The sequence below is a fragment of the Acipenser ruthenus genome, chromosome 14 (assembly GCF_902713425.1).
Source record: "Acipenser ruthenus chromosome 14, fAciRut3.2 maternal haplotype, whole genome shotgun sequence".
Taxonomy (NCBI): Eukaryota; Metazoa; Chordata; class Actinopteri; order Acipenseriformes; family Acipenseridae; genus Acipenser; species Acipenser ruthenus.
The window spans coordinates 28,712,794-28,732,779 of NC_081202.1; the positions used below are offsets into that span (position 1 = coordinate 28,712,794).

Consider the following 19,986-nt stretch of genomic DNA (forward strand, 5'->3'; position numbering starts at 1 on the left):
ATGCTCCCTTTGTTAATATATGTCCAGCGATGAGTGCTGCACCAGAACGACACCAAGTCTGATAGCTGAAGTATCTTGCATCGCTCTTCAATCCGTTGAAAAATAAATCACTAACAGTATTCTCTTATGGGAACTCGTCTACATTTTACAACATATGTTATTCATATGAAACACATTAAATGTATACTTTGATTTAATTTCTAGGATGTTATAACAGCGCTACGCATACATGCCAAGTCTCACTCATTTTAGGAGTGTTTTTGTAATGTACCACTGCTAAAAGAAAGAACATGCAAAATCTTACTTTCATTTTTGGGATGTTATGACCTCTGACTTGGCACTGGAATAAGAGCAGCTTCATAGAAAGTTATACCTGCACTGTCAGTGTCATACAGACACATGAATGGATAGAGTATCAGAAGAAATGTAGCATGTACTGCTGAAAGGTCTACCAAAAAACTATATTCTCCAGAGTAGCAAGTCATATTTCTATTGTATTTATTTATATATGTATATATTTTTCATTTGTTAGTTTATGTATTTTAAGAATTTACAATCTAGCCATTTTAAAATACACCGACGCTGCTTCTACATTGGTTCTAGTTTTAAACACGGCCCACAACAAAATGTAAAGAAGGATACAATCGTTGTAGGTCATTACACGGCTACCAGCAGCAGGTTTAACCACATTCTCACAGGGGTAAAAAAAGTAATTCTTCAAACAGCAAATAAGGATAGACGGTGGTAGTCGTTTCTAAAGAGACTGTTTAGAAGATCACATTTGATTTCTAAGAAGATATTCACGTGTGGGCCATTCTTTTTTTTTCTTTTTTTCTTTTTTTTTTTGTACTGCCCGTATTGTGCGAAGTGCAGCGGGGAACTCCCCCTCCGAGTAAGAATTGGTTTTACAAAACACTATTCTGCACAGAAGCAAGCTTAGCTGGAGAAGGTGCGGCAGACTGGAGGCAGTGCCAGTCATTCAAACGTTAGTGCTTGTACATGTGCCGCTGCAGCTGCGGTATTATCAGAAGAAAAGAAATCCTATCTCCCGCAAAAAACAAAAAACAACAACAAAAAAAAAAAAAGCGGGGAATCAAATATCATATTTATAATTTTTCCAGATTACCTCTTGAAATTGATTACAGGTAAAGCATTTTTCAATATTGTAATTTTATTTTATGTAAGCATTCTTTTTTGAAAGGCTATGTGTATGATGAAATCTTGCACATACACGGTGCTGATGCAGAGCGGTGCTGGGTGTGTGAGTATTTCTCTATAGATTTCATTCTTCCTAATATGAACATTATCAGATTTATGTCAAATGATAATATTATATAAATAAAACAACTATAAAATGCATCTCTTATAAATTGAATACATATTAGTGAAGGAATAAATCATCACGTTTGTAAATGATAGCCTTTTATTGATATGGAGTTTAATCGTTTTACATTTCTGCATTTTCATACTGCTTATACTAATTGTAACAGTTTTACTAAACAGTGTTGCACATTGATTATTATTGTTAGACGATATTCATGTAAAATATAATTATATATGTGCGGGTAATTTTATTTGTTATATTTTCTTAATTTTTAGAAAAATAAAATGTCGGAAAACGGTTATTTAAACTAGGCTACTGGTGTATCTACTAAAGCAGATAATCTCCTAATCGTTTTAAGCCACGCGGATAAAACGGGAAGGCTGCAGCGCCCTACATCAATGTGCACCACTGTTTCAGACGATTTAAAAATGGAAATTAGTGTGCAGTACCTAGTGTTTCATTGTGTGTTTTGATCTACGGTACTAGTTTGGACTATGGTAGCGGTAAGACAGAATGGTCCTAATATACTCACATCCGGTATTTCATGAGGGATGCCGGTGGGAGGTGGAAACTATGAGGTGGTTGTGTTTGGGTTCATATGCAAATCACCAATGAGCTGTACAGCGCCGCATTCTCTATTATTAAATAAATAAATAAATAAAATACACATACATATTATTTTACTTTGATTAGATGTATCGCATTGACACCAGGTTTAAAATAGTACAATAACTACTGACGCCCTTTAGTAATTGGCATGAATTATTTTAATTTTTTTTTTACAGTGGAATTGATTGTAGAAGAGAGCACAATGATAAGCAGCTAACTGGGGCAGCAGTGTGGAGTAGTGGTTAGGGCTCTGCACTCTTGACCGGAGGGGCGTGGGTTCAATCTCAGGTGGGGGACATTGCTGCTGTACCCTTGAGTAAGATACTTTACCTAGATTGCGCCAGTAAAAACCCAACTGTATAAATGGGTAATCGTATGCTTTCAAAAATGGAAACCTCTTTGAAACATCCAGAATATCTTCACAGTAACTTCAGTTACTGTCCTGATGTTTAACCTGATACAATGTTGCAAACCAATGTGTAAAAGTAAGAAGATTGGTTTAACACCACAGTAAAGAAAAACAGAAACACATTGAAATGGTGGGTGTGAACAGTAAAACGGGTTTCGATCACTGGAGACGATTTTGTTTAATCGACTGGAATTCCTACAATCCCCCAATCCACCCCGAAGGTGATGCACTAACACTGAGCTGGCATTCTTCCAGTCTGCAGTGTTCAAACGCATCAGGGTGGAGATCTAATATATCAATGCCATCTTTCTTTAACAAGACACGGTCCTTCAAAGGTGCTATCCAAGTTCAAATCTTAATTTTGTTTTGAGTTCAAGGATGGTGCAAGGCTATAGTTCACCTTTTTATCCACACTAGGACAGTTAGTAAACTTGAATGCTAAACAGTTTTATGGCCTCAACACAAACCACATGTGCATACCAACACTATGCATGTATGGTTCTATGTTCATTTTTTGATTATTGGCAAATGTACCTTTAATCTAAGCTAGAGGCTGTAGAAGTTTACTAAAAAATAAACTCAAATTAAGAGTCCCAAGTGGCTCACCCAGTAAAGGAACTACAGCGTGTGAATGCAGGGTGAGTCACACAAACAGGAGCTCACTGGTTTTGTTTTCTAGGCGTGCTGAGTTGACGATCTTGGCTCAGGCCTCACAGGGAGTGTTGCATTGGCTTTTGTGCGTCTGTGGGTTGGTGAGGAATGATTGACAGGGGTTAGTTCCCCTAATCATGCTTCAGTGACACCTACTGGCCAGGTGCTCCACTCTTCATGGCTGAACTTTAGGCCTTAGCCGCCAGGGTTCAGTAGCTTGTTAATGATTGGCAGGTGAAAATAGAGCATGGCAGCAGAAACGGATGTATCAGGTTGATCGGTTTCTAGTGATTGGTAAGTCAATTGAAGTGATGAACAGTTATTACATTGATTTAAAAAAAAGTATTTAATGGGGGTTAAATGAGAAAAAGAAATTGGTAATTTGAGTTTTGTTTTTTAGTAAAAACATTTTACTATATATACAACTGTCCAGCTGCTGTACCCTTGAGCAAGGTACTTTACCTAGATTGCTTCAGTAAAAACCCAACTGTTGTCATAGCCAGTCCATTTTGATAAGAAATAACCAAATATTGTGTGGCCTTTTCCCGATATTTGGTTGGTGGGAAATTCCATTCTCTGTGAGCAACAGCTTTGTGGGGGAGGAACTGATTTATCTTTTTTTAGAGATGCCCTTGAAACTGATATATTGAGTTTTTCTGCCATGTGGTCTCTTGTCTAATCATGACATACTGCTCGAGCAGATGTCTGGTTATGTTTTACAGCATATTACACATTGGCTGCATCACAGGTCACAGCTTTGTAACAATAAACCGTTTTTGTGTGTTAGGTGTGAAATTACAGCATGTGAAATTGTATAAGTTTGGACCATTATGTAGATTTTTTTTAAAAAGCAGGTTTCATCGTGGATAAGCCAAAAATGCTTATTAATCAATTAATACAACCAATTCTTTAAAATCCAGACTAAAATAAAAACTCAAACATTCTACCACACACACACACACAAAAATAAATAAACATTTTCATTTTGAAGTAATATTGATACTGACACAAACTAGGAGTCAGTCATTTGTGGGTACACTATTTGTGGCCCTTTACATCTCCATGATTCAGTCACAGTATGCTAAGTAGTGGAGGCGGCACATACACTGCTAACCTTACATCACTTTACCAACAGTAAGGATACATTGAAGTGGCTTTATGAATCAGGCAGTAAAAGTACATCTGATATTGATTTGACACAGCCACTCAGATCCAACATTGGACAATTTCCGTATCTGCATTCACACTGCTCACTAAGTTCCTTTATCTCTGCCCTCAAGGGTAACACTGGGAGTAATAATGTAGTCACTGTCCTCTTTGAAGTATGAATTCAATGCTGCCTCCTTATGGCAATTGCTGTAGTGGATTCCTCCTGTATTACCTAGGAGGTTACAAAATCTCATTTAACATTGGCCGTCATTAAGAACATCATTATTGATCTGCGTGGAGGTAAAATAAAGCACATAAGATGCCCATGCATTGCCTGTAAACCCTCATGGTTTGTATGGCGTCAATTATAGAAATAGGAACAGCAGATCAATTAGTTTTGTTCATTTTAAAGGCAAATTCATATACTTTAGCAGTAATTGGTGACTGATCTGAGAAAATCCAGCCTTTGAATGTCTGCCCCCAAGTATTCTCAACCCAAGCATGAAATTGGCATGCTAATGTGCCAGTGCACTGATTCTGTCTATGAGGTACTAAGTTCAATTCCAAACACAAACCACTGCTGGTTAGGTTGGAGCCCTGAGTAGGGCACAGTCAGGTCTCATAATTAACAGTGCTGTAGGACTCGAGACCGGTCTCTAGACCGGATTTTAAAGGTCTCGGACTCGACCTGTCGGGACTCGGCATCTCGGGACTCGACCACAGAACAGGTTCCAGTCAAATTAACCTTTCACGCAACTCCATTTCTTGCACCTACCAGTTTGCAATACAATGCGTCTCTGTTATCTTTAACACAATCACTTACAACCAAGACTAAAGCAGGTTCTTTTTTTACTAAATACAATCATATTACAGATAATGAAAAATAATGATCCTTTTCCCAGTTATTGCAATTAAAACTGTGTGTGTGTGTGTGTGTGTGTGTAGGGAGTTTTTTTTTTTTTCACAATTCAACATCCTTGCTTCATTGAATTACGGTCCTGGGTTAAACGCAGTCCACACCCACGATACATGCATCTGGCTCCCTGCTACATAGGTTGTGCTTAAATCCTGCAACCTGAATGCCTTTGATTCAAGTCCCAAATAATATTGTTTAAATTAGCAAGAGTCCACCTATTAGTTCAGATGTTCACCACGAATGCTAGTATTCCACAGTTGTATTGGTAATACAGTATTAACGTCTATCATAGTAATTTGTCTGTTTCCCTTTTAGCTTAACTATAATTTACGGTCTGTTCTATTGGAGTTCAAATATAAAGAGAAATCAATCTGTCATCAGCTGCGCTGTATATTATTAGTACGGTGATGCATAAAAATGAATATCCTGCCTGTGCCTCTTAAACATATTTGTTTATATTATATTATTTACCCTTCTCCAAATCTAATACTTCATCTACAAACTCTCAGCCAAAGAAATCACAACGTATTTCTATTTAGCAGCCGCCCCGTTAGTTGAGGGCTTCCAAGCTACTTCTGTCACAATCTAGTCAACTTGTAGCCAAAATAATGTTATACATTCACTGTATTCATACGTTTGGATTTATTCAAATAACTTTATTTTATTATTGTTTAGGTTGAGGTTCTTAGTGGTGTTAGTTTTATAGAATGTGCAAAATCTGGGATAGAAAACTTCCAACATTTTTGAAAAATCCAATTCAGCTGCCATACCATCTATTGTCATCTGTTGTCGGATTAAATCTTGTCCCCTACATTTGTTTTCCCTCTGCACTAAAAGTAATACTTAAGCATACAGCGATATGGTTATTCATACCATATTTATATCAAATGCTGTGGTGTAGATGTCTAAATACGTTTTAATACAGTTAACTTGTTATTTTCATAGCCTACTACTTATGTATTTATTTGAATATACAAAAATGAGTACCCTAGTATCGCTGGTCATTTATATTGCAGGCTTTCATTTCAGTAATGTAATGCACAGTCAGTAGCAAGTAAGGGGATTCTCAAAAATATTTTGGAAAGAAACGGACACTGAGTGATTTCAAATCACTGATTTGACACAATGTAGGATAACTGAAGAACAGTTAAATACAGTACATTGTGTGCAAGTAGTATAAAACATTTTTATGTTATACGTGTATGTGGGACAGGTGAAATACGGGGGGTTATGGGTGGGGGATAAAATAAGAGTTGGTTCTCCGACGCCCCACCCCTCTGAAAGTTCACCAGCCGCCACTGATTATTAATAGTAGTCGTACTAGTAATTATTCTCAATTACTTCTTTGCTGGACTCGAGGACTTTGTCTTGACTCGGACTCAGACTTCAGAGACTCGGCCTTGGACTCGGACAGGCCTGGACTTGGTCTTGACTCGAACTCAGATACGGTGCACTCAACTCCAACACTGGAACAGTGTGACACATTGGCCAGTGCCCCCATGCTGGCTTACCCCAACATCGACCTGCCATTCGTCCTGAACACTAACGCCAGTGTGGGAATTGGGGCTGTCCTGTTCCAGAGAGGCCCCGGAGGGAAACAGGTGGTCGGATACAACAGCCAGGCCCTCAGTAGGACAGAGCACAACTACTGCATCACCCGCCGGGAGTTACTGGCTGCTGTCAGGGCCGTCCGCCACTTCCAGCCATACCTGTACGGACGGCACTTCACCATCCGGAAGGACCATGTGCCGCTGCAGTGGCTACTGCAGTTCAAGGAGCTGGAGGGACAGATGGATCGAGGCCCTGCAGGGGTACCAGTTTGAGTTCACACACCGGGCTGGGAGGCAGCACGGAAATGCGGACGCTCTATCCCGCCGCCCCTGTGAGGAGGAACAGTGTCAGCACTGCACCCGCCTCGAAGAGAGAGGCGGACCAGGAGCGAACCACTGCAGAAAGTACTGGCCGACAAACTGCTACAGCTGCAGGCAGCTGACCCAAAACTGGGCACTGTCATGGCCAGACTGATCGAGGGCCGGCAGCCGACATGGGAGGAGGTGGCACTCATTTCCAAGGAGGTAAAGGACCTTGTAGGACAGTGGGACAAGCTGTGCCTGCATGACGGGACCCTCTGCCGCCTGTGGCGCCACCCAGCATCAGCTGTGGACCGCTGGCAGGTGGTGGTTCCTGCTGTCCTAAGGGAGCAGGTGTTGCAGGCCATGCATGGGACACCAGCAGCTGGGAACATCGGGGTGACCAAGACCTTGCAGAGGCTGAGGACCTTCTGCTATTGGGGCCACTGCCGGAGGAACGTAGAGACGCACGTCCGGAGGTGTGACGCCTGCACTGCCAGGAAGGGCCTGTCTGGACAGCCTCCCTACAGCGCTATCAAGTGGGCGCACCACTGGAACGGGTGGCCATTGACGTGTTGGGCCCAAGTCCACAGCGGGAAACACGTTTGTCCTGGTCGCCATGGACTACTTCTCCAAGTGGCCCGAGGCCTATGCCCTGCCGGACCAATGTACTGCCTTGCTGGAGGGCATGTTCTGCTGGTTTAGGATGCCTGAGGAGCTGCATAGCGACCAAGGCCGCAAATTTGAGTCAAAGGTGTTTGGGGAGCTGCACAAGAGGCTGGGGGTCTATAAGACCCGCACCACCACCTTCACCCACAGAGCAACAGTATGGTTGAGTGGTTCAACCGGACACTAGCCATCCAGCTCGCACTGTGGACCAGCCAAGATCAGCGGGACTGGGACTAGCACCTACCCTCCTGGCATACCGGTCGGCGGTGCAGGAGTCTATGGGATGCACCTTGGCTTTGGTCATGCTGGGAAAGGAGCTACAGACCCCGGTGGACCTCGTAATTGGATGACCCCCAGGAGAGGAACTCTCCAGCAGGGCCAGAATATATTCAACAGCTCCAAGACCAGCTTGACGAGGTTCGCTGTTTCGTGCGGAACCACTACGACGGGGCTGGCATTGCGGAAGAAGCGGGCGTACAAAGTCCGGAGTCAGGGATGGTACTTTGAGCCAGGGGAACTCGTGTGGGTGTACTGCCCTAAGAGGACAAAAGGGAGGAGCCCCAAGCTAGATAGCCACTGGGAGGGGCCATGTAAGGTGTTGGCACGGTTCTCCGATGTGGTGTACCAGGTCCAGATGCAACACAGTGAGCAAAGGGTCGCCCTACATCGGGACCGATTGGCACCCTACCGGCCAGGTGTAGCTGCGGTTCCAGAGGAGAGAGGGACTGTACATTTGGACTGTTCAGGCTTTTACTGCTTTTTGTCGTCTTCTCAAAACCCACTTATTCAATCTTTATTTGTAAATTCTTATTTATATATCTTTTTGTATTTACTTTATAATTATGTTGTATATATTGTATATTTGTGTTTGTTTTGTATTTTTTTATTTTTATTGCCTGTAATTTAAATACTTTTATAGTTTGTTTAATTTTCTTTAAGTCGCTTTGGATAAAAGCATCTACTAAATAATTAAATAATAATAATAATAATAATAATAATAATAATAATAATAATAATAATAATAATAATAATAATAATAATAATTTGGTACTGGTACAGCCCCTAAAAAGTTTACTACGGTATATTTTCACACTATTTTGCTTTTCCAATGGTTATACAGTATTATGCATCTACCATAGTTTACCCTGGTTTGCCATGTTAATTAATATGCTTTACCATACCTCACTTTTCTTTACAGTGCTTACCAATGCTTTACCATGCTTTCACTATGCTTTATTACACTTAGCTTTGCTTTTACTATGGTGAACTTTTATTACAGACTAACAGAATCACCAAGCCATAAGAAAATAAGCCACTTTAACACTTCTCTTCCAAACAATATAAAGGCTATTAAAGAATGTGCTACAACAGGTTAAACTGGGGATTGTCCTACACCCTAGTTTCTCTACATCAAAGGTGATGAGTCATAGTAAAGTGTGATTTACATTTCCTGAGGCCATTCTAGTGTCCAACTGGCTTCTAAATATTTCAGCAGATTATTTTATTACAGTGATAACAATTAACTAATATAAATAAACTCATTAACTCAGTTGATTGTGTAATTGATCATCAATCATCATAAACATAACAAAGACAGTGGTACCAAGTAGCTCAACTTGTAAGTGTACTTCCACCTGGAGTCAGGCTACAGATTACAATCAGCTGGTGTTGCAACCCCAGTCACAAAGAACTCCATTAATCAGCAGCTTTGTAACATCGGCTGCATAGGTTTGTCGAGAGGAAAGAGGTGATTGGCCAAACAGTGGGAATAGAGGTCACCTGTATGTTTAATACACAGGTCAGTGCGAGTACATGATTACTCCAAATTAAGAAAAAAGAAACACAAAACAAGAATTAAGTGCAATTAGGGCTCAGTCTATTCTGTAGTTGAAGTTCACATAAAAATTCCAGTATTTTCATTGTTGTTCTTTTGTTTCTTACAGATATTTGTAATAATGAAGAATTAAGACCCAGACTCCAAGATCTTTTCAAATTCTATCAAAGCTATTCATTCTAATCATTTGAACTACACAACACTGGTAACTCAATTCCACATATCATTCTTACAAAGTGACTGGGCCTGATACAAAAAAAAAAAAAACTCCCCCTCCCCCCCACCAACAGACTTGTTTTGATCACTTGTAGCCATTTGCTAATCAAATGCCCAAAAACAGCAAGGTCGTCAAGAGAGAGCTTGACGATGATGTCACTGAATCTGTCAAAGACCTGCTTTCCAACGAGGACTCTGGTGACGATTCTTTCAAGAAAAGTTCATTAATGGTAGATGATGTCCAGGAGGACAAAGACAGAGACATTGAAGAATGTTCTGACACTGAGGAGGAAAGACCTGCCTGGAACAGCAAACTGCAGTATATTTTAGCTCAAGTAGGCTTCTCTGTAGGCTTGGGCAATGTGTGGAGATTTCCGTACCTCTGTCAGAAAAATGGTGGAGGTAAGTGTAATAAATACCATTCATTTCTAAGAAGACTTCTCTCTTTTCAATTAAGTAGGTTAGCTTGCTAGGAAAGTCTGGTATTGGCATCAATGATAGTTTTATGGTAGGACTATTTTATTATAATGGAAATAAGACATTTTATTGAGCGGACGTTACTAAGGGCACTGGGTTGGCAACCTTAATCTTCCAATTGGCCACATGCTGAAGTGATCATAGATTTTCGTTTCAAAAGCTATGCTTGGATGATTCAAGAACCACACAATGAACTTGCAAGAGTGCAACTAAAATATATATATATATATATATATATATATATATATATATATATATATATATATATATATATATATATATATATATATATATATATTTGCTTTCAGTTTGTATTTATGTATCTTACATGCCTGACTCAATTACAATTTTTGTTTGATTGGGTGTCAAAACTGGATTCCACACCCAAGCACTATCAATCAACACAGAACAAATTGCTGGGTGAAAATAAGCAGGTGCTTTCTGTAATTCTTTTGAGCCAATTGGGCTTGGAATCCATGCAAAAAAAAATACTTATTGTTTTAAAAATATTTAAAAAATACTGAATGTTCTGAAATATTATGTTAATGCTATGGAACTCAATAGATAGGGAAAAAAAACAGATTTGAGTACTGCACATGTTTACATTGTACATTTTCTGGGATTGAATTGTCAACTATATAACAAATAACAGTATTCCAATTAATCAAATCTGAGACAATGTCAAAGTTTTTATATTATTATTGTCTCCCAGTACATTTGATGTTAAAGGCTGTTGTTGTGATTTTTGTTAATCAAAACCGTCCTATGTTGTGTTATTACTGGATAACTACACTGCACCCCAATGAAAGTGGATGGCTGAGAGATATGTCATATAGTAGACTACGATCTGTATTATATGTGACATAAAATGTTAGACTAAGTATGTTCTTAAAATCGCTAGTGTGTGGTTATACTATTCTCAGTAATAAGGAAGATAGTTAAAAATAACAGGTCTCTTGCAGTGGTTGACCCAGCCAATTACCTGGGGCAGGCTTAAACAAACAGTGACAACTGTGAAGGAATCCACAGCTATTCCTTATTCTGTCATCCAAACCAGGTGTGAGGTGTTTGCAGAATGCCGAAAAGAATGACTTACTATAGCTGTTAGAAACACTTTTGTGTTACATATTCTTAACAGGGACTCTCTGCAGTTAAATGCAACAGTTTTAGTGCATGGCAAAATGATTTACAAGTGGTGATATTTTAGAAACTGGGTACAATTCATGCTGCCAGGAGTTTACTCAACAGAGAGAACATGTGAGCGTGTTATATTATCTGCAGCTATGATGTACACCTATACATTAGTTCAATATAGTTTAAGCCTTTGCATAAGTGTCATGTGTTATTTCTAAACCAATAGGAACCACCAGCCTTAAGAAATATGTATCTTCAATAACTGAATTTTAATAATTGGAATCTCAATATTTCAATTTAATTATATATTATTGTCTCCAGACCGCTCAGGTATAGACAATACGGTGTCTGTACAAATGAGTACTACATTTGTTGCCTAACAGCAGTATTCACTGTTAAGGTTCACATTAGTAGCCTGATGTAATCTTCTTATTGATTTATTAAAAGTATGCAACGACATAAATTAATCCCTGTGTTCAGTGACCTTGCAGATAGGATAAGCAGGGCCTGTGTGTGGTTGTGTTTGGGGCTTAATAGTAACCAACATGAGATCATGAATACTTTTACAACCATGTACTGATACAATATTGTATTGCATACACAGATACAAATTGTGTACACTTTTGGAAATGGCTTGTGCTGGATGACCTAAAGATTTTACTGGCCTCACTTAAAACCAGATTTCTCTACCTTTTTTATATTTTTACTATCCACCAAATCAAAGAAGGTAGTGTAAAAATAACCTTGATATCTGTTCACTTGTAGAAGATGTTCCAATTCTATCAGAATTGAAACCTTTCAAATGATATGAACAATCAGTTTGTGCTGCTTTCCTTTCAGCATCCCTGACCTAGGAACACAGAAATTGTATTCAGTAAACCAATGAAGCCCAAGAACAGAAACAGGGAAAGCTTCTTATAAAATATGATCTGGACTGTCCCTCTACCACCATAACTAACACCACTTGAAGGTTGATTTTCACAGCACTTGTTGTCATGGAAAAATCCTGCAACTCAAGACTGTAAGCAACAACAGACATTCACAACAGACCACACCATACCCACTTTTAAATGCCTTCCCCTGTCAGTTTTTCCACTGAGTTTTAAATGACATCAGTTACATATTTAATTACGTTATGTTCTAATTGGAGGTAAAAGTGGAATTCAGATTTCATTTGTATGGTTTTTGAACAGTGGCCAACCTATTTATGATGTTTAGAACTGTTATAATACAGAAGTATACATTTTTTTATTTTCCAAGTTAATTGAGCATTGACTTTCTTGAAGACGCCAAGGTAGTTGAATATACAGTACCTCCTCCATCTCTCTCCAGCAGCTATCATTTTTGCCATATTGTAAACCTTTCGAGTGGTTTAGTATGTTACATTCATCTGTGTTTTGATCTTCAAATGATAAGCTAAAAATATCTGAGAGAAAAGCTTAGTATAGAACTAAAGAATCCCCTGGATAATACTAAGTGCTCTTAACAGAACATCCTCCAAAGCTTGGTTTACATACGCTTACAAACTCCCAACTCTCGCTCCACTGTTGTGAGAATGTGACGTAGCACGCACATACCAAGCACATTCCTCATGCTATAGGAAGTGAGTGGACAAAACATGGTACGTCTTAAAAGGGTGGGTAAATTGTCTTCTCACGCTAAAAATCTGCACAAATTGACTAAAATCTAAGGGTTTTTTTTGCATGGCAACAAGTTTTAGAGCCATACCATATGTTCATGAGACTTCTAAAGGTTGTAACAAGGCATTCTTTGTTAACAACTGAGAATTGCTGAAAATAATAATAATAATAATAATAATAATAATAATAATAATAATAATAATAATAATAATAATAATAAGCAAACGAGAGGTTTAGAAACCTCTTCATTCAGTATGTTTTTTCTATGTGACACCATTTATTCAAAGTTTTAAATTATTGCCATTTGCAGGTGACTCCTAAAATGATAGTGCTTTATAATTTAGTTCATTTATGAGCAAAGTTATACAAACTACTGAAGCTACTACAAAGTAAAAAAATACAGCAGTTTGCATAATAATAATAATAATAATAATAATAATAACAACAAATCCCTTTGCAAAGCATAGAAAGATAGCTTTTTTTATCTTTTATACTTTTGTATAATGTTTGGTGGTAGCTGATTACTTTAAGTTTAGACTTTTCAGTCCCTTAGCAGTAACATAACATGAAATTCATGTTACACTGGTCTTAAGTAGCATCTGTCAGGAGGACCAACCAAGAACAAAAAATCACGTTTGTATCCCAAAATGTATTAAATTTGCATAACTGTGAATTTGTGCCAATGATCTCTATATTATTGCTGCAGGCTACTGAACTCAGCACCAGGCTGTTGCAACCATGTATAGAGTTGAAGTAAAGTCTCTTAAACCTAATTCATTGGGCAAGATTTGTATCACAAAAAGGAAAACATGAATTGGTTTGAAAACTGGATTGATAGGTTTGAAATGTAGAATAAGTCCCTGTATATATATGGAGAACATCACGCTATCAGAATTCAGTGTGTAAAAGGTGTAGGTGCTCGTGGTGCATTCGGCACCCTAATTTCGTATTCATTATCGTATAGGCATTTATCAACAGTAATCGATGCATGACGTTTTATTTTTCAAAATAAAAGAACAAATGTTCGTTTTTTAATAGACGATCCAATAACTAAAAACACTATTGTGCATAATAGTTAAACAAAAAGGCACAACTAATTTTCAAATTAGAACACTTATTAAAAAATAAATACAAAGGACTTGAGTTTTTAACAACTGGAAAGAATGTGCATGCGTCCACATCACATGTCCGTTTAACCACCATGGTTATACACATACCTAAAACCACTGCAGGCAGTCATTATGACGGTTACATTTTAAAAAACATGAATATTAAAATGATAGACAAACTATCGGATACAACTCCAAAGTTTTATTCAAGCACGTCATATCAAACATCTGCACAGCCGAAATACTGTATTTAAATGAACATAAACATATAGTAAAAGGGTTTATTTTCTAACTTACCACTATAAAGCACTATTTCAAAAAATGAAAAACTATAATAAAATAAACATTTCAAAAGAAAACTAGTGTGTAAACATGTACATACAAAACTGTAAAAATAAATGTATTTTGTAATTTAAAACTAAAGTTACATGTTTTCTGTGTGTGTGTGTGTGTCACTGTAGCACTGAATCCAGGTTGAGGTGCTGCAGCCTGCAGTTTTCTGATCGAAATGTTTCTGCCGAAGCGCTGTGGTTAGATTCAAGATGAAATCTCTCCTACTCATATTTTCCCCGGTGTAGTCCTTGTACAAAATAAAGGAATTGGTGGCTGGCAGGTCCAGTAGAGATAACAACAGGCTAGTATATTTAAAAAAAAAAAAAAAACAAAGAATATTGTAGGTTATATTCAAAATAAAAACATGTATTAGGGCAGTCAAAGTTCCCGCCACGGCAGTCATTTTGACAGCTTGCACTTCTAAAATTTAAATTACTCTGCGTGTGCGCAGTTGTCCGTTCTTGACTTTTCCTAAATACATGTATTAAATACCCTGATGGCATTTGAAAGGCAGGATCGGAAAAATAAAAATGTTATAATAATCCCCTCTACCTAGAACTGCCAAGCCGTCACTTTGACTGCCTTTTACAATACATGTTTTTATTTTGAATATAACCTACAATATTCAATGTTTTTTAAAATATATAAGCCTGTTGTTATCTCTACTGCCACGGACCTGGCAGCCACCAATTCCTTTGTTTTGTAGTACAAATTGTCCAAGGAATGCACCAGGGAAAATATCAGGAGATGCCATCTTGAACAGCGCTTCAGCAGAAGCATTTCAATCAGAAAACTGCAAAGCAGCAGGCTGCTGCAGCTCAACCTGGATTCAGTGCTACACAGAGTAACACACACAGAGAAAACATATGTTACTTTCGTTTTAAAGTTCTGTATGTACATATACCTGTTTACACACTAGTTTCTTTTGAAATGTTTATTTTATTATAGTTTTTCATTTTTTAAAGTAGTGCTTTATCGTGGTAAGTTAGAAAATAAACCCTTTTATGTTTAAGTGTTCATTTAAATACGGTGTTTCTGCTGTGCAGATGTTTGATATGATGTGCGTTGTCACAAGGCTGGCTGAGTGGTGACACGTCAGACCCGGAAGAAACAGACAGACAGAGACAGTGAGGCTGGTGAAGCTGAGCACTTGGTTGTGCTCAGCATTTAATAAACAAAACAAGAGAACACAAAAACAGGACACAGCACTCTACGTCAAAATAAAATAGACAAACAAAACGTACTAAACAGTAAACAGAGTGAGACACTTCTTTTCTTCTTCTTCTTCTTCTTCTTCTTCTTCTTCTTCTTCTTCTTCTTCTTCTTCTTCTTCTTATTCTTTTTACTTCCTTCTCCACACTTGTTCTCCACTCACCGAACACCCAACCCCGAGTGAGTGCTACGTGTCTCTATATATACTGTTGTGCTGGGATTCAATTACTAATTAATTATTCACTTGAATCCCAGCACGTGAATTCATTACGTGCAACCCCGTGCTCACATATTATTACATACTTTAAATGCACGTGAAGTGATCCCATGCCTAAATATAATTATACAATTTTAAATCACACGTGAAACACAGACCTGTTTATATCCCGTGTACCAATGACTATACACCAACATTTACACACAACACGCAACAAACAACACAGAAACGCACACAAGGGCAGGGCACATTGCCACATGCGTGAATAAAACTTTTGAGTTGTATCCGATAGTTTGTCTTTTATTTTAATATTGATGTTTAAAATGTAACCATCATAATGACTGCCGGCGGTGGTTTTCTGAGTACAACTGCGGCGGTTCTAGTGTTAACATTGTAATTTCTATCTGAACTACTGTTGTTCATTACTGTTAACATTTTATGTCCAAAAACAAAGCAAAACATTTGAATTAATCTCACAAATCCTGATTAAGTGAACTATAGTACTAAATTCAGCTTATTTTTATATAATATTGCCATATAATCAAAACACAAAAGCTAAATGGGTAGAGTTAATAGATAAAAAAAACAACAACGTTTTGCCTTAATTTTTAAATCAAGAAAAACGCGAATATGCCTACTTCTGATCTGGCTTGTCCAACGCGAATGTATAGGCCTAAAGTGTGTATCCTAGCAACGCGTTAATCTGCCGTACTAGCACTAAAAGAAGCGCACTCTAACAAATTCAAGGTTTTAATGCAAACCGGCAACAGGAGACTTCAAAGTGGGTCCTAATTTAATGCATCGATTCACCAATGTGTAATCGAAGCTCGGGAAATTTAAGAACAGATGATCAATAATCGATGCATCGATTCATTGTTGCACCCCTAGTAGATGCTAGACCATCATTAAAAAAAGTAAGTACAGTAGTCTCGTATAGGAACACCTCCTAAGATAACACTTCGCCTTAGAGGACACTTCGCTTAGAGAACACCCTTGTGGTGAATGATTTTCCCATTGTAAATGCTCCACCACAAGTGTGTTCCCTTAGGCAAAGTGTTTTCTTAGGAGGTGTTCCTATATGTGGAGACTACTGTAGTTTATTAAAATACACTTGCCTATTGCTTTTCTCTTATTCAGTTAATTTCATATGTTGATGCACGTGTGTCATGACAGGTAATAAAATTTGTATTTATTTATTTATTTATTTATTTATTTATTTATTGATTGATTGATTCTTATTGTTTATGGTGGTCAACTCTGTCTTGGAGAACACTTAGCCTAAGAGAACACTTTGCTTGCTTCCCGAGGGGTGTTCTGTTCGCAGGAGACTACTATATGTGTTTCTGACTACTGTACACAGGTTAGAAAAAGACGATAAGGTGAGATGCATGTTTCCTGTTCACAGACCTCTAGAACTCATTTTGCTATATCAGGCTACAAAGCATCTAAAGGTTCAACAAGACAAGTAATGAAAACATACTTTTGCTAATTGTGAGGTAAGACTTGTAGTCGAAAGGTTTGACATTACATTTATTAGGTTTCTAAATTGTGAGGCAATATCAATTAACAAATAAGTCTTGAGGAAATACTGAATGTGTAGAGAAAGGAATGTGTCTATTCATTTATTCTAGTGTTTGGTTGTTTGGGTTTATTATTTTAAGGCAAATTGAGAATAACTAAATCAGCATATTAATTAGATTAATTAGTTCTACATTGAATACAATACATTGAAACACACACACACACACATACTTGGCCTGCATTTAAAAGTGAATTACTGTGAGAACAAGTTGGATCAATACGGTTCAATATTCACATTCCTGTTCAAAGGGGCCAAAACCTTGCATTTTTTTCTTTTAAACAGGTGCATATCTGGTTCCTTATTTGATCCTATTGGTGGTGATAGGAATTCCACTGTTTTTCCTGGAGCTGGCAGTGGGGCAAAGAATTCGGAGAGGCAGCATTGGAGTCTGGAATTACATCAGCCCACGGCTGGGAGGGATTGGCTTTGCAAGCTGTGTGGTGAGTGCTGTAGCCACTAATGTGAAGGGAAGCACTACTGTCCCACCAGCATGATTACTCATCTATAGCTGTTCTGGGAAAAAGACTAAAGCTTATATTTATTAGGTAAATCCTTAAGGCGTGACTCGGATATCTTTGTCAGAGCCTTTACAACACTTAAATATGGTATAATCATGTCCTGCAGTTTTCCTAATAGAATGCATACATAGTTCAAGAAAGATTAATTGCATAGAATGTGTGCGATCAGTTTAATAGATATAAGTATCAATCAATATAGTTGACCTTACCCGAAGGGGGAATTTCAAAACTTTGTATCTTATGTTAAGTAAATCTTTACTAATAAAGCTCCAGAACTAAAAAAGCAAATAATATTTTGTCAATATTTACTTTAACAGCATTATACAGAATAGACAATAACTGAAAATACACAATCAAAAATTGATTGGCTAAATTATATATTGAGATACAAGCATATACTGTATATATATATATATATATATATATATATATATATATATATATATATAAATACATATATATATATATATATATATATATATATATATATATATATATATATATATATATATATATATATATATATAAATGAGTAATGTCACTAGTGCTTAGACTTAGGCTTTCCATTTGCTGGTGGTGCCCATCTTCTGTGCAGTGGGATCTTTGGAACTAAGAAGCTGACAAAAAAGTCTAGAAGTTTTATTTTCAAAACACAATGGCCTTAGTATTTGGTAGCAGAAACTCTTTTTTTGCATGTCGTTCAGACAGGAAATGCAACCCACTTCTCTGTAACATTATTCTTAGAACTTGTACAAAAAGTACAGAAAGTAACAGGAAACGCAAGCCTTCCGTAATAAAAGCCCCTTCAGTAGTAATTTGTGATTGAAAAGCCAGGTTTTGCAGCACTACTCAAAAGTACTGGCTATTCCCTTCATCAGTCTATCCCCAACTGTATTTTTTAAGTAATACAGGTTAATACAGGTTAAGTAAAATCAGTCACTGTGCTTCACCCAGGTAATGCAGATTTAGACCTGCATACAGGGTGTAACCCTTTCATTAGCTTGCTTTTGGGAAGCTTGCCATGCCATTAAAGACACATGAATGTATGGCGTGGTTTACTTGCAGTTTAGAAAATCCAGATTCTCTCTCCATTGTCGTGAGAATATGACATAGTGTGGACATAACATGCACATTCCTCACGGTACAGGAAGTGCGTGGTCAAAGCATGGTACGATTAGAAAGGGTGGATAAATCGCCTTTGCATGCTAAAAAGCAGCTCACATTTACTAAAAAATAAGGTTTTTTTTTACATGGTAACAAGTCTGAATGCTGTTCCATATAACAACATTCTACTGACGAAAGTCTTGCACTGTCCCTGTGGAATTCGGGTTTAGGTATATATTATTATTATTATTATTATTATTATTATTATTATTATTATTATTATTATTATTCAGAACATTATGTAGTGGGACATTACTACCAGTATTTAAAAAATGTACTTTACTAAGCATTTGGACTGGATTTTGTTTTTATTATTAAAAGATTTTAGCTTAGTTCGTAGACTACCATAAGGATCAGAACTGCTGAAGCTACCCTCCTGTAAGAAACCTTGTATATATTATATATGTACAGTATGTGTATAATATGTTTGCAGTCCATTTTTTTTAAAAAAAATAATGCATGGCTAGTGCAAAGTGCTATATTATGGAACATTGGTATTTTATTTGATTTAAGGCAGGCTGCACTTGCGATTCTTCAACACAACCTAAAAACTTTTGTAGACACAGTTTAAGAAAGCTGCATGGTATGAGTAGTTGTGCAAGGCCACATTGAAATGCTGACAGACACATTTAAATATACCCTGCTGTATTTTATTATTAATAGGGATATTTTCATTTTGAGATTTTTTTCTCCCTAAAAGAAAACTACAAAGTTGCCAGAAAGGTACTACCAAAATAGCGTGCCAGAAAGGTGAGACTATTTATATTTGTGCATGTAAACCACGCGTATGACTCTCTTTTTTTTGTATTTCTTTCTTGTCCTTTTTTGTAGGTTTGCTTCTTTGTTGCCCTCTACTACAATGTCATTATTGGATGGAGCCTCTTCTACTTCTCTCAGTCATTCCAGCAGCCCCTGCCCTGGGATCAGTGTCCACTGGTTAAAAACAAGACCACTGCATGTAAGAAACCCTTCA

General features: G+C 37.5%; 1 protein-coding gene across 1 annotated transcript in view; it reads left to right on the plus strand.

The window, feature by feature from the left end:
- The first annotated feature begins 900 nt into the window (after positions 1–900).
- slc6a15 (solute carrier family 6 member 15) overlaps positions 901–19,986 on the plus strand; it is a 35,508-nt gene continuing 16,422 nt past the window's right edge. Inside the window, exons 1-4 of the mRNA XM_034033456.3 lie at positions 901–1,145; positions 9,521–10,029; positions 17,614–17,771; positions 19,845–19,971. Of these exons, the coding sequence (XP_033889347.2) occupies positions 9,738–10,029; positions 17,614–17,771; positions 19,845–19,971 (577 nt within the window). The 5' untranslated portion in view covers positions 901–1,145; positions 9,521–9,737. The remainder of the gene's footprint in view (positions 1,146–9,520; positions 10,030–17,613; positions 17,772–19,844; positions 19,972–19,986) is intronic.